Source organism: Octopus bimaculoides, chromosome 18 (assembly GCF_001194135.2).
Source record: "Octopus bimaculoides isolate UCB-OBI-ISO-001 chromosome 18, ASM119413v2, whole genome shotgun sequence".
In the NCBI taxonomy this organism is placed as follows: domain Eukaryota; kingdom Metazoa; phylum Mollusca; class Cephalopoda; order Octopoda; family Octopodidae; genus Octopus; species Octopus bimaculoides.
In genome coordinates, this window is record NC_068998.1 from 51,900,062 (window position 1) to 51,913,298 (window position 13,237).

Sequence of the window (13,237 nt, forward strand, 5' to 3'; positions counted from 1 at the left end):
GTTCCCTCTTCCAAAACTTTGTGGTTATATAAGAAATCAATACTTTCCTGTATAAATCAAAACTGTTTTACCAAGCAAGTGTTAATTGAATTTCTACACGTTCACTCACAAGCATAGTTGTGTATGCATCAAATAGAATATTAGCAAAACGACAGATAATACTTAGCATTGATCTCTTTTGTAATTTTATTAGAATTAATTTCCATGAAGAATTGTTTTAAATAGTTATTTGCATTAGTGTTGATAGCTTTAAAGAATTAAATTTAACAATTTTCAATATAACTTGAATTGCATTTTTTCTTTTTTTGTTTTGCTTTTTAATGACGTGTGTCTAATATTAAATTTGGAATTTTTGCTTTTAAATGCTCAACAGACTGTGTAAAAAGAGTCTTATTTCAAATATTTTCTTTCACAGTTTGTGTGTGTTTCCTTTCATTTGTAAATATCCATGTCGGCATGGATTTTTCTTCTTGTCAAAATATCAATGCACAAACTTTCTTGATGATCTAAAGTACTTCTGTGGATAACCAAAATCGTATTAGATATCACATCTAATAAAAGGAAAAAAAACCCCAATTATATACACAAAAATATATTAATTCATATGAGAACAGCCATAGCTACATGATTAAGAAGTTTGTCTCACAACTATTGGTTGGTTTCAAGTTTAATTCCACAGCACAGTATCTTAGCCAAGTGTCTTCTGCTGCAGCCTCAGGTTGACCAATATCTTTATGGGTGGGATCAAATAAATTATAATGATCTCGATTATTGGGATCAGTTTGAGATCTAATTCCACTGCGAGTGCTATATTGTTTGTATGATGTGGAAAATATTCTATCAACATTGCCCAAAGGATTTTGGCATCAACTTCAAAATGCACTCTAAGCATGGTCCCTGCATCATCTGTTCTCTACCAGAATCATGTTCACATCACATCACAACACTAAGTCAGAACTATTTCACTTCAACTGGTCTTTTTCTCTTTGATGTCATGCCAAGACATAAGGGAAGAAGAAAAATAACCTCATAACATTCAAACGATTCCTAGACAAATACCTCCAATATATCCACGACAAACCACATATACCTGATGTTAACTTATCAGTTAATAAAAGCTGACAAAGTACACTCAGTTACAGAAATCAACAAAACTCCCGCTCTTCAAATTTTAGACCTTGTCTCTTATATTAAAAACAATTAAAAGGTTCAGGAAAATCATTAGAGTGATATTTCTTCTAAATGTTTAAGTTTTGTGTTCAAATCATGATGTGAACTTTGTCATTCATTTCTCCAGGGTGTTGATAAACTAAAACACTAATCAAATACTTAGGTCATTAGTATCAACTAACAGCCCTCAAATTGCTTGTCGTGTGCCCTAAATCCAAAACTTCACTGGGTAAAATGCTTAGTGGCATTTCTTCTGGCTCTTAACATTCTAAGTTCAAATACCATTGCGATCAACTTTAACTTTCTTTCTTTTAGGGATCAATAATATTAGGACCAGTCAAACACCAGGGTTGATGTAATTGACTTGCCCTGAAGACAAAATGCTTTGTATTCTGTGTTTATTTTGTCAACTCTTGAAGGATAAAAAAGGACTAGAAGCCTTCTAGTCTTTTTTTTATTTTTCAGGAGTCGACAAAATTAAAAATAAAAATTCAATAAAATATCGAGAATTTTCTGGATTCCTCCCTCAAATTCGAGGCCTTGTGTCTGCTAGAAACCAGCAACAATAGCAGCAGTGATATCTCTAACACTCTACTGAGAACAGTTTTTTTTTTTTGTGTTTTTGTCCACTCATATTCTATTTTCCAAGTTCTGTTAATCATCTCGCTTGCAGCTTTTCATTTAACTGTACTTAGTCCAGTCCATTGTAGAGTAAAAATAGAATATCTAAGTGATATCATTTGAAAGTAAAATTTGTTGACGGTCTCAGTCAACTAACTCATTGACATTGAAAACAATTTATTCACTAATTGAAATTTCCTTATTATCCATTTCAAAAGATTATTCTAATAATAAACTATAAATAAATAAATTAATTAATAATAATAATAATAATAATAATAATAATAATAATAATAATAATAATAATAATAATAATAATAATACACTGTAGTTTATGATCCCTCTTCCACTGTTTTATTTCCTCATCTATTCATTCCAAGATGTTTTTCATTTAACTTCTTTTACAGTCAGTGTATGTGACTGTATCAAAGACATTTTATAAAAAGAAAAATGTTGTTTTATGTCATATTTCAATTTTGTTTTTGGCACAAATTGTAGCAAATTAGATTCCTGTCAATGGACTGTTTTTTATTCATCTCTTGTATTTTGAAGGAAAATTTTGATTAACATACATCAGGAATAAGATTAAGCCATAGTTTATTATAAGGTTAAACCATAGCAACCTTCTGTGCCACCCTGAATCTCCCTGTCAACTACATTATGTGTATGGATGTCTTTGGAGTATTCAGCCACTTACATGTTAATTTCACGAGCAGGCTGTTCCATTATTGTAACCGACACTGTGCCAGTGGTTTTGTGTGTGTATTTTAGTGTGTAATTCTAGATACACTTAGTTTGACTAGCAAAACAGGATAGTCACAGCTAGCATGCCTTTTGATCTTAGGGCTTGCTTCATCAGAGAGTTTTGTCATGGCTACAATGATCATAAGTCTGTTTAATCAGAGCAGATCTACGTATAAAGTACAATTACAATCAATACACACAAAAGAACTTTGGAGGTGGCTTAATCTCTCAGATACACCACAAAGCAATATTAATAGTTGTTAGACTGAAGGAAATAATTAATAAAATACATTAATTCTGTTAACATTAACTTTGCTTAATAATTTACCGTATTTTCATATCATCATCATCATCATAATAATCATGCTGGTATGAGCTGAACAGCTTGACAGGATCCAATGAGTCTGAAGACTGCCTTGTGCTCCAGTGTCTGTTTTCGCTTGGTTTCTATGGCTGGATACCCTTCCTAATGCCAACCACTCTACAGAGTGTACAGGGTGCCTTTTATGTGCCTCCAGCACAAGTGAGATTACCATTTGGCTTGAAAGATTAAGATTCCCTTTATCTGAGTAGGGATATTAAGAATTATACATCAGTACTTATTCTGCTCTACTCAGATGAATGTGCAAAGTTAAAGTAGTTCATACAAGAGCCATATTAAGTTCTAAAGTTTGATTTCGGTAAATCCTGATATCATATTTGAGATCCATTCTAGTTTGAATATTGCCATTGCTTGTTTGAACCTTTTTAGCCTCTAGAAATTTTCTTGGAAAGGAACCATTATTAGTTACAGTTGTGTCGAAATAATTATAGCTCTCTGTTGCTCCAATCCTTTCTCATATTATGTAGCAATAAAGGCATTTGTTATTCTAGACTCTCATTATCTTGCTCCACACTCCACTCAGCTGTAAATGGGTTCCAGCAATAGACAACAAGTTAAACCTGCAACGGACTGTTGTAATCTCAGTTACTTATATGCTATGAAAAGTGGGTTCAGCTCCCTCCAGCCATATGAGTCCTAGGGATCAAGACAAAAACCCAACTCTGAGTTTACTTTAAAATAACCACACTACAATACGTGGTGGAATGTTTGCCATGGAGATTGTTTGTTTTGATTTGATAATCATTATCATCATCAACAACAAGAACAACAAGGCAGCAAGCTGATAAAATTGGTGGAATGCCAGACAAAATGCTTGACTGCATTTCACCCACCTTTACATTCTGAGTTCAAGTTCCACTGAGATTCACTTTGTCTTTTACCCTTTTAGGTTCCATAAAATAAGTACCAGTTGTGCACTGAGGTCGATGTAATCAGCTTAACCCCTCCTCACCCCAAAATTGCTGGCCTTGTGCCAAAATTTGAAACCATCATCATCATCATCATCATTCTAATCTTATTTTTTTGTTGTTTTTGTTTGAAAGAAAAGAAGATATTCATCCAGTAAAGATTTAGTACATGAATGAATATTTTATCACACATATCTCTATTTACTGTGATATAGACTAAAAATAACTGGATTCCATAAATAGCAGTATTTTGTCTCAATTCATGAAAGAAAAACTACTGAAATGAAAGATCTTTCAATTTCTTTACATAATAAGTTTCTCTTGATTTACATTTATTTTCAAAAATGACAAAAACCATTTACTTTTTTTTTTCTTTTCTTTTGTCTTTCTTTTAATGTCTTACTTCATTTAAAAAGTGCTTTTATCATTTTATCACAAATCTTTTATTTCATAAACGGAATTACTCTTGGGTACGAAACTAAAAATAGAAAATTGATTTAAACATATGTATTTGATACTTATTAATATCAGTTACACAGATATATGTTTATACAGAAGATGTTTTTAACGTCTGTATTGTTATGTTACACATCAGGTTTTTCTGCTTTATAACATATTTGAAAATGATTTACCTAACTACAACCAGATTTTTATGAAAGCTTCTTTTTATTCCATTAAGAAATTAATTTTGAAGAGTAGCTATTTTTAGACAGATTAGCAGTATTAACTGAAAGCTATTTATTTATATTTTTGTTGTTAGTACAATGTTTTAGATAACAACATCTTTAGAACTGCATTTGTATAGTCAAGAACCTTTTACGTAATAGATAGTTCACATCTACATTATATTGCAAATGCTGAGCTTTTCATAAAACCAATTATTAATAATAAACAAATTGATGCATTTCACTAAAACTTGTTTTCTAAAATTCAATTGTTCATCTTCCACAAGATGCACATTGACACTCCACCCACCCATAGATTTTTCATTATATTTCTCATACAATGACATGCTATAAAATTGACTTATATCTTTCAAATGATATACAAAATAATTCCTACCACTTTGAAGAGTTACAGCGAATCAGTGATTAAGAGTTCAATCCTTTATCAAATACAAGAGAGAAGTTTCAGGTAATATTGCATCACGTTTTTTTTAGAGGGAAAGCCAGTTTAGTTTAGTTTAGTTTTTTTTTTCCTGTCTTATAGCCAAGAGGAAAGCAGTGCTTGTGACCCTTTACAGGGTTTCCAAGATTAGTGGGTAGAAGGGAGGTGGGTATTCCCAAACTGGGAAAACCTTTGCCTAAATTTCTGCAACAGGGTGGATTTTACAGAAGGCACTCAAAATGCCACCTGGTGGTGCTAAGTCTGGCAAGAAGTTGAGTATGCCACCCAAGTAGGCTATGGCAGGATTTGAACTCACAGCACAAACATCTGGGACAAATACTGCAAGCTATCCACTCAGACATTTTTACAATTTTGTTAATCCACTGCTATAAAGTGGTACTTTTTTTTAATCAACCACAAAACGATGAATAACAAAGTTGACCTTGGAACATTATGTGCAAAACATATCTTGGTATATTTCTTATTAAACCTTTTTAATAAAAATCAGAAACGAATCAATTATTTTGTGTTTTTCTCTGTTTGGATAACCCACTTCAAAGATATATTTAAAAATTCTCTCTAGATATGTTTTTGAAGAAAATGTCATCTTTAAAGGGCAAAGGTTTTTTTTTTTTTTTTTCATGAAATAAAAATAGCAATTTATATTTTATTAAATGTTATCTTCAGCATATCAAGCCTTTCTATTTAGGGACATTCAACTTTTTATTCAATATTTAGAGACATTTCTCTCATTAAGGATTTATAAATAACCAATAATATTTCCACTCACTATGTATAAATACGCTTTGAAATAATGCAAATAGTTAATGAACAATGGCAAAGATAAAGGAGAACTTTATGAATTGAAATTAATCTGTTTCTTTTCTTTTATCTTAATAATTACAAATGTAATCTATTAAATTAATTTCAATTCATAAAGTTCTCCTTTGGTGTTGAGTCTGTTTTTTTACCTTTTTCTTTGGCATTTTGTTCTTTAGTTTCTTCAATGCAGCCACAACAAATGCCAGTTGGCAAATGGCTACCCTGCCAAATTTCCCTTTCAATACTCATCAGTAGGTTCCAGCAGCCAGTGCCAGCTAACTGTCACGTGACACAATCTAAGCTTCAGCTGACCAATGGAAAGGAAGGTTGCATAGTTTTCTCCCATGCCTTCTCTAGACCTACCTTTTCTGGGTACTTTTTTATGATACCAGTACTAGTAAGGTTGCCATACAACTTACAAGATTATCACTGGAAAACGTTTCAATAATATAAAACCTGACTGAGGTGAGTTTTGTTGGATAAAAACTTTGAAATTCTTTCTTGTTGTTTCGCCCTAGGTCATCTTTTAGTTAACCGACCAATATGCAAATATTTTCCTGCCATAACCAGCCAATCTATCATCAAACATAGTGTATAAAGTACCGTATTACTCAATATGTCCTTACTTTTCTAAGATGGTAGGCTTTGAAATGAAAGACATTTGGTTACTGTTTCTAGCAAGTCAGACAAACACATAGTTGGCACATTTGATGATTCAAAGTGAATACTTCTGTGTTAGACAATGAAAATATCCCATAAACCTTAATGATGATTTCATCGTCTTACAATCAATCAGGAATTAGCGTGTCTGGGGAAAACTATCCTAGTCTAATTTGTTGATTAGATATTAAATGTGTTATGACTTAATGAAGCGTTGATCACACAACTAACATCATGTCCTTCGCTTCATTCTCCTCCACAACACTGAAACAATGAAGTAATTATCAACAAGGGAATCACTTTGTGATCGCTTTATTTACTTGAGTAGCAATAAAGTCTCCTACAAATCACGTACTCTACCTAATGTAAAAAGAAAAGGACATATTAGATGGTATAGGCATGGTTGCGTGGTGATAAGTTTGCTTCTCAACCACATGGCTCTGGGTTCAGTCTCACTGCGTTGTCACCTTGGCCAAGGGTCTTCTACTGTAGCCTCGGGCCGACTAAATACCAGTTGAATACTGAGGTTGATGTAATCGACTAGTCCCACCCCTGACCCCACTTCCAACCCTGAAATTATTGACCTTGTGCCCAAATCTGAAGCCGTTTTCACTTTACTTTATTCCACTATTTAAACTTTACACACTTAGTACTTGCTGATGCGGACTGTTGCCAGTTTCCTCAGATTCTCTTATTAAAAAAAAAAAAATAGGTATCATATACTGACATAAAGGAGTTATTTGTTGGTTAGATAAGTGTGTATAATCTCTTCAAAAGAGTTCAAAAAGCAAACTTTTTTCCTCTTTTTTTACAAAAATCAATTTTTGCTACGTCAGCTAATTATGGAATATGAAGAATATTGTTTGTAACAAAATATAAAATAATGTAACAAATCGACACTATATTGAGTTTCGGGTTGATATTTTTAGCGATATGGATTTGATTGTATGGTTTGATTGAAAATATCAGCCTGTCTTTATTAAAATTAATCTATAATCTTGTTTCACTTGCCAGATAGAACTGCTTTATTCATATTGATAATCCCTTCAGTAATGAAAAAAATACTTATACATTTCTTCCTATAAATGTTAAGTTTCAATATCTCGGAAAAAATTACTTAGTGTTTGTTTTAAGGGTAAAATAATACAAAAAAATTATTGGATGAACGTTGTAGAAACCAATCATGATTAGATCTGGGCTACTAGAAAACATTTTAACAGGAACTGAATAAATAATGACATGTTAGCTTGAAATCAGTGATTGATTATATTTCTCTGGCTTTCATAGGAGTTGGACAATAGACAAATAGGATCATAATCTCATTGGCTAAATGCACTAGCTTTCATTAATACTGCAAATATTTCTTTAAGGCAACTCAGGATGGTCGTGTGATAGGATGCTCAACAAATAACTTAAAAGAGTATGGTAGATAAGGCTAGAATGAATTTTGTATATTGCTTTAAATGATTTTGTGTGTTACTGCTTGCTAAAGATCATGTGTGTATGTGAGTGTACACACATGCATATATGTGTATGTATGTATAAATATACATACATATGTATATATGTCTGTATGTGTATATATATATATATATATATATATATATATATACATACATACATATGTATATATATGTGTGTATATACATATATGTATATATTTATACATAATAATATTAATATATATATATGTGTATATACCAGAGTAAGCACATAAATGCAAAACAAGGTGTAAAAAAGAGTACTCAAATACCAGAGGTAGAGTAATATGCTTTATTAAAAAGCAGCAAAAATATCACAAAACAGTTACTCAGAGTTTCACATTCCCATTCGTTACATTGATCCCAGTGCTCAGCTGGTGCTTATATTATTGACCCTGAAAGGATTAAAAGCAAAGTTGACCTTGGTAGAATTCGAACTCAGAATGTAAAAATGGATGAAATGACGCTAAGCATTTTGCTTGGCATGCTAACAATTCTGCCAGCCAACCACCTTACTTGAAAATTTAATATTAATTTTCTATATTTTACTGGTTTGTCAACATTTGGGCAATAACTGAAAATTTTTAAAGTTATGCAATCAATCAGATAAACATTCAAATATTTACTTGTCGGTTATTGACTTTTTGCCTTTTTTCTCTCAAGTACATTATTTTTTTTTTTTTTCATCATACACAATTTCAATAAAAAAGGTATATCAATAGACAATCATCAATAGACAATTGACTCAAATATCATACAACGTTGGCTACATCTTTCTTTCTTTCAAATGCTTTTAGTATTTGGTAATCATTTTTATTTTTGTTTATTTATTTTTTTTATCTTGAGTGTAATATATCCATCAATATAAGACCATATTACTCTGCTGCAGTGTATTTCAGCTTGAAAATATCCAAAGCTGTCATAGTTAATGCATATTAAAAGAGAAATTTTGACGTAGCTCTTCGTGTAATAGAGTTAAGGTTGATAAGTGTTGTGTAAGATTTCTGAAGAAGGAAATACAAATTATATAAATATAATGTTGTATGAGGAATCACAAGTTCAGATTAAGGTTTTTACTCTGACCTCTTTATTCTCACATAATTTGCCAATCTTTACAGAACTGAATAAAAGCAATTTACTAGAAGTGGTTTAAACATAAATGAACTAGATTCCTTCAACTAAATTTATTGTTGCTAAAACTGAAGTAGAAATTTGTAGACATCTGTATAGTTCTATTTAATGTGAAAGCAAACCAACAAAAGAACCTCTGTATGGTTGTTGCATGAGCTAAAAACAACAGCCAAATCACCCTTAAATTCTATCATTTTAGCAAAGGGGGAGACTTTCGCTAGTGTAAACCTAGACAACTCTAAAAATAGATGGAATTTTCATAGCTAGAATGCCTCTGATCATGGCTCTACTCAGTCCACATTGACCTTAGGCTAAACCACAACTTTATGTGGAAATATTTTATTGTCTATGTAAAGATTTTGTCTAAAGCTTATGGGATTAAGTGTAGAGGGGGAAAATCAAGTCCAGTGATTTTAATTTAGAACTTCAAAAGCTAGTGGCTATTGTCGGCGTATGGAATTAAAGATAAGAAAGGAAGTACCAGGAGATTAATGTACATTAATTCTTGCTGGTTAATACTTTGAAGAGTAGAATAGATTAAAAGGGAGTTACTATAAGATGCACTTCCACAAAAGGTGGTTTCTACTGAGTTTTTGATATGATCAAGTGTAATGAGATACTGTAATGGAGATAATACAGAGAGGCTGGTGTATCTACTGGATTTGTTTGATTATCCTATCGTGCCTGTGGGCCCAAAGACAAAAAGTTCTTCAAAGTAGAATAGGCAGAGTAAGAACACAACTCAATTAAGCCAGCAGCTGCATTCATTTATTGGTTATAGTCATTGGCCTGGCCATTCTGGTGCAACATCTTCATATATATTAACCACTCATATTGGCCTCACTAATTTTTTTTTTGCTCTTATTCTACTGACATGAGAGGCTAAATTGGCTTCTAAAAACATAAAGGGATGCATTTCAACATAATTTACACTGATAAACACACACACACATCTTAACCAGTCCTCACTTGTGAAAGAGTATGATGGCTTGGTAACATGTACCATGCATGCTAATTGTTTGTGGTACCTTTTTAGACATGAACAAATATAGGTAGCCTCTTGACTCTTCCACTCTTTGTCTCTGTGGCATGTCCGGGATGTGACAGCTGGTATGAAATAGAGTTGCACCAGCAAACACTTGGCTGGCACTCATATATATATAATTAAGTAAACTGGAGCAACTTGAAATGAAGTACCTTGGTCAAGGGCACAACACACACTCTGAACCCAGAATTGAACACCTGGCTGTATGACCCTCTAACTACTAGGCCACTGGGGATTTCTGTATTGGTTCCTTCTACCAAAATTTCACTCACAAGGTTGTGATACTGCACCACGACCTCTTCCTGTGTCAACACAGACAATAAACAACCAGAAGCTAGGATAGAAGACACTTAGCCAATGTACCATTTAGTGGGATTGAAACTGATAGCATGGGATTGAAACAAAGCAGGAAACTTCTTCACTACATAATTTTACCTGCACCTCATCATCTTCATCATGACTTTTTAAGATAAATTGTGTCAGCTCATATATATATATATCTCAGTTATTACATATTACATGAATAATGAAAATTTTACAACTCCGAAAAAAAAAATATATATATATATATATATTTTTTTTTTAGAATAATATAAAAAGAAAAAAACGTCATCGAATGTTTTGAACCATGCTGCTTTCTTCTAGAATGTCTGTGAACCTGGTTCTTTGAATACTTATGTTTTGTTTTGTTTATTTGATTGTGTGTTCATTATTTTTATTTTTAACATATTAGGTAATGATGTTTTACATATTCTTTATTTTGGCTCACTTCCTTCATTGGTTTCAGAACTGTGAAATAACAAGTCAGACAGAATTTTTCTTTCTTTTTCTCTTTTTTGTTTCATTTCATTGCATTTTCTTTTCATTCATAACTGATCGTTTAGATTCATTGCTGATGGATTTTGAAGGCAGGAAGGGGTGTTTGCTGAACTGATTGATTTCATTGCTTTACTGAAATATCTTTTTTTGTTTTTTTTATAACTATATTCAATAATTTTGCTTCACATCTCACCCTGCTATTCCTCCCTCCCTCTCTCTCTCTCTCTCTCTCTCTCTCTCTCTCTCTCTCTCTCTCTCTCTCTCTCGCACACTTTCTCTCTCCCTCTTTCTCTCTCAGACAGCCTCTATGCATCACAGCTCAACCTGTTATAATTATCAGCCTAAGACCACCACCACCACCATCCCCAAAATGGATGCATTGGACAAAATAGTTAGGTTACAGGAGTGGCTCTGTGGTTAAGAAGTTTGCTTCACAACCATGTCATTTTGAGTTCAGTCCCACTGCACAACATTTGGGAAAAGGCCTTCTTCTACAACTCCAGCTCAACCAAAGCCTTGTGATTGGATTTCGTGAGCAGAAACTGTAGAAGTCTATTGTATATATGTATGTGTGTGTGTGTGTGTGTAAGTGCTTGTACTCCCCCAATTCTTGACAACCAGTGTTGGTTTGCTTATGTCCTTGTAACTGGGCAGTTCAACAAAAAAAAAAAAATGTCTGATAGAATAAGTATCAGACTTTAAAATTAAGTACTAGGATCAATTTGTTTGAATTAACCCTTTAAGGCAGTTCTCCAGCATACCTTCAGTAAAGTGAGTATGGTCTGACCATTAAGAAAAGATTGTTCTTAAGAAAATTCAGCAAACGCCAGAACCATGTGGTTGGGAAGCAAGCTTCTTACCACACAGACACATGAATATAGAAAACATATTTTTGAAGCTACAGTATTGAACAGTTAATTAATTTTCTTCCTTACTTAATTCAATGTTTCATTGACTTAGTATTTAATTGAATACAATAATAATTGAAATATCAGAAAATCAAGTTAGAGTTTCTATATTGAGAACAACTGTGATTTCACTTCATTTCATTTCATAAGTTCAAAATATAAGTTCTAACACCCACGAGAAAGGCATCAATGTTCATCAATCTCGCTTCCCCCTTCTGTATAAATTCAAGGCTTTATTTTATGACGTCTTCTTTATTACAGCGACAAAAGCTTTTATTTATTAAATTATTTATTTATAATTTTCTCTTTATTTCTTGAAAACAATATGATTTAGGTCAGAATCTATGATTTTCCTTTTTCTTTTAATATTTTCATGATTGCAGTGTGTGTAATATAAATTTAATGTTTTATTTTATTTGTTTTTCTTTCAGAAAAATATGCGATGCAAGCCGACTTTTAGGGAAGCTGGCGTTCGAAACTATCGAGAGGTAATTAAAATTTAATTAAATTTTCCATCACAGTTTTAATTTGTTCAAGGATTTTGGGCAAACTTGATTGAAATTTAATAACCATATTTGTAACACTTGACTGTGAAAGTCAATGAAGTAATAAAAGAATATGCTTTGATTTTTCTCAGAAAGGCATGCAGGTATAGCCATGTCATTACCAAATTCCTTTTGCAGTCCTTTGTGTTTGGAATGGTGCATCACTATTTACATGCATCTCTAACTATAAACACACAGTTGTACATGTATGTGTGTGAGTGTGTATGTAAGTAGGTGTATGTGTGTGTCTTTCATTTTATACTGCTTTTCTTTCATACTACACCATTTTTAAAATTCCATTTTACTTATTTTAGTCATTGGGCTGCAGCCATGCTGGAGCAACACTTTTAAGGGTGTAGTTGATCAAACTGACTCCAGTAATCGTATTTTTTATTCTGCCAGTTTCTTTTATCAGAACCGTTAAGTTACAGAAACATAAACAAACCATCACCTGTTGTCAACAGTGGTGTAGGATAAACACAACGACATGCATGTAGAGGCATACATATATGATGGGCTTCTTTCAGTTTCCATCTGCCAAATCCACTCACAAGGACTTGATTGGCCCTGGGCTATATTAGAAGACACAGTGGGAATGATTATTAAATAGATTTATCTTTTACATGTTTTAGTCATAATACTGTGGCCATGCTGGGACACTGCCTTGAAGAATTTTTAGCAGAATGAACTATCCCCAGTATTTTTCTTTTTTTTTTTTTGTAAGTCTGGTACATATTCTGTTGGTCCCTTTTGCAAAACAAGTTAGTCACAGGGACGTAAACACACCAACACCAGTTGTTGAGCAATGGTGGGGGGGACAAATACAGACACAATGACACACACACACACACATGCACATACACAGATATATATATATATATATATATATATATA

General features: G+C 32.6%; 1 protein-coding gene across 1 annotated transcript in view; it reads left to right on the forward strand.

Moving 5' to 3' along the window:
• LOC106878091 (diacylglycerol kinase zeta-like) overlaps positions 1-13,237 on the forward strand; it is a 352,548-nt gene that overhangs the window by 169,997 nt on the left and 169,314 nt on the right. The window contains exon 6 of the mRNA XM_052974271.1: positions 12,230-12,286. Within this exon, the coding sequence (XP_052830231.1) occupies positions 12,230-12,286 (57 nt within the window). The remainder of the gene's footprint in view (positions 1-12,229; positions 12,287-13,237) is intronic.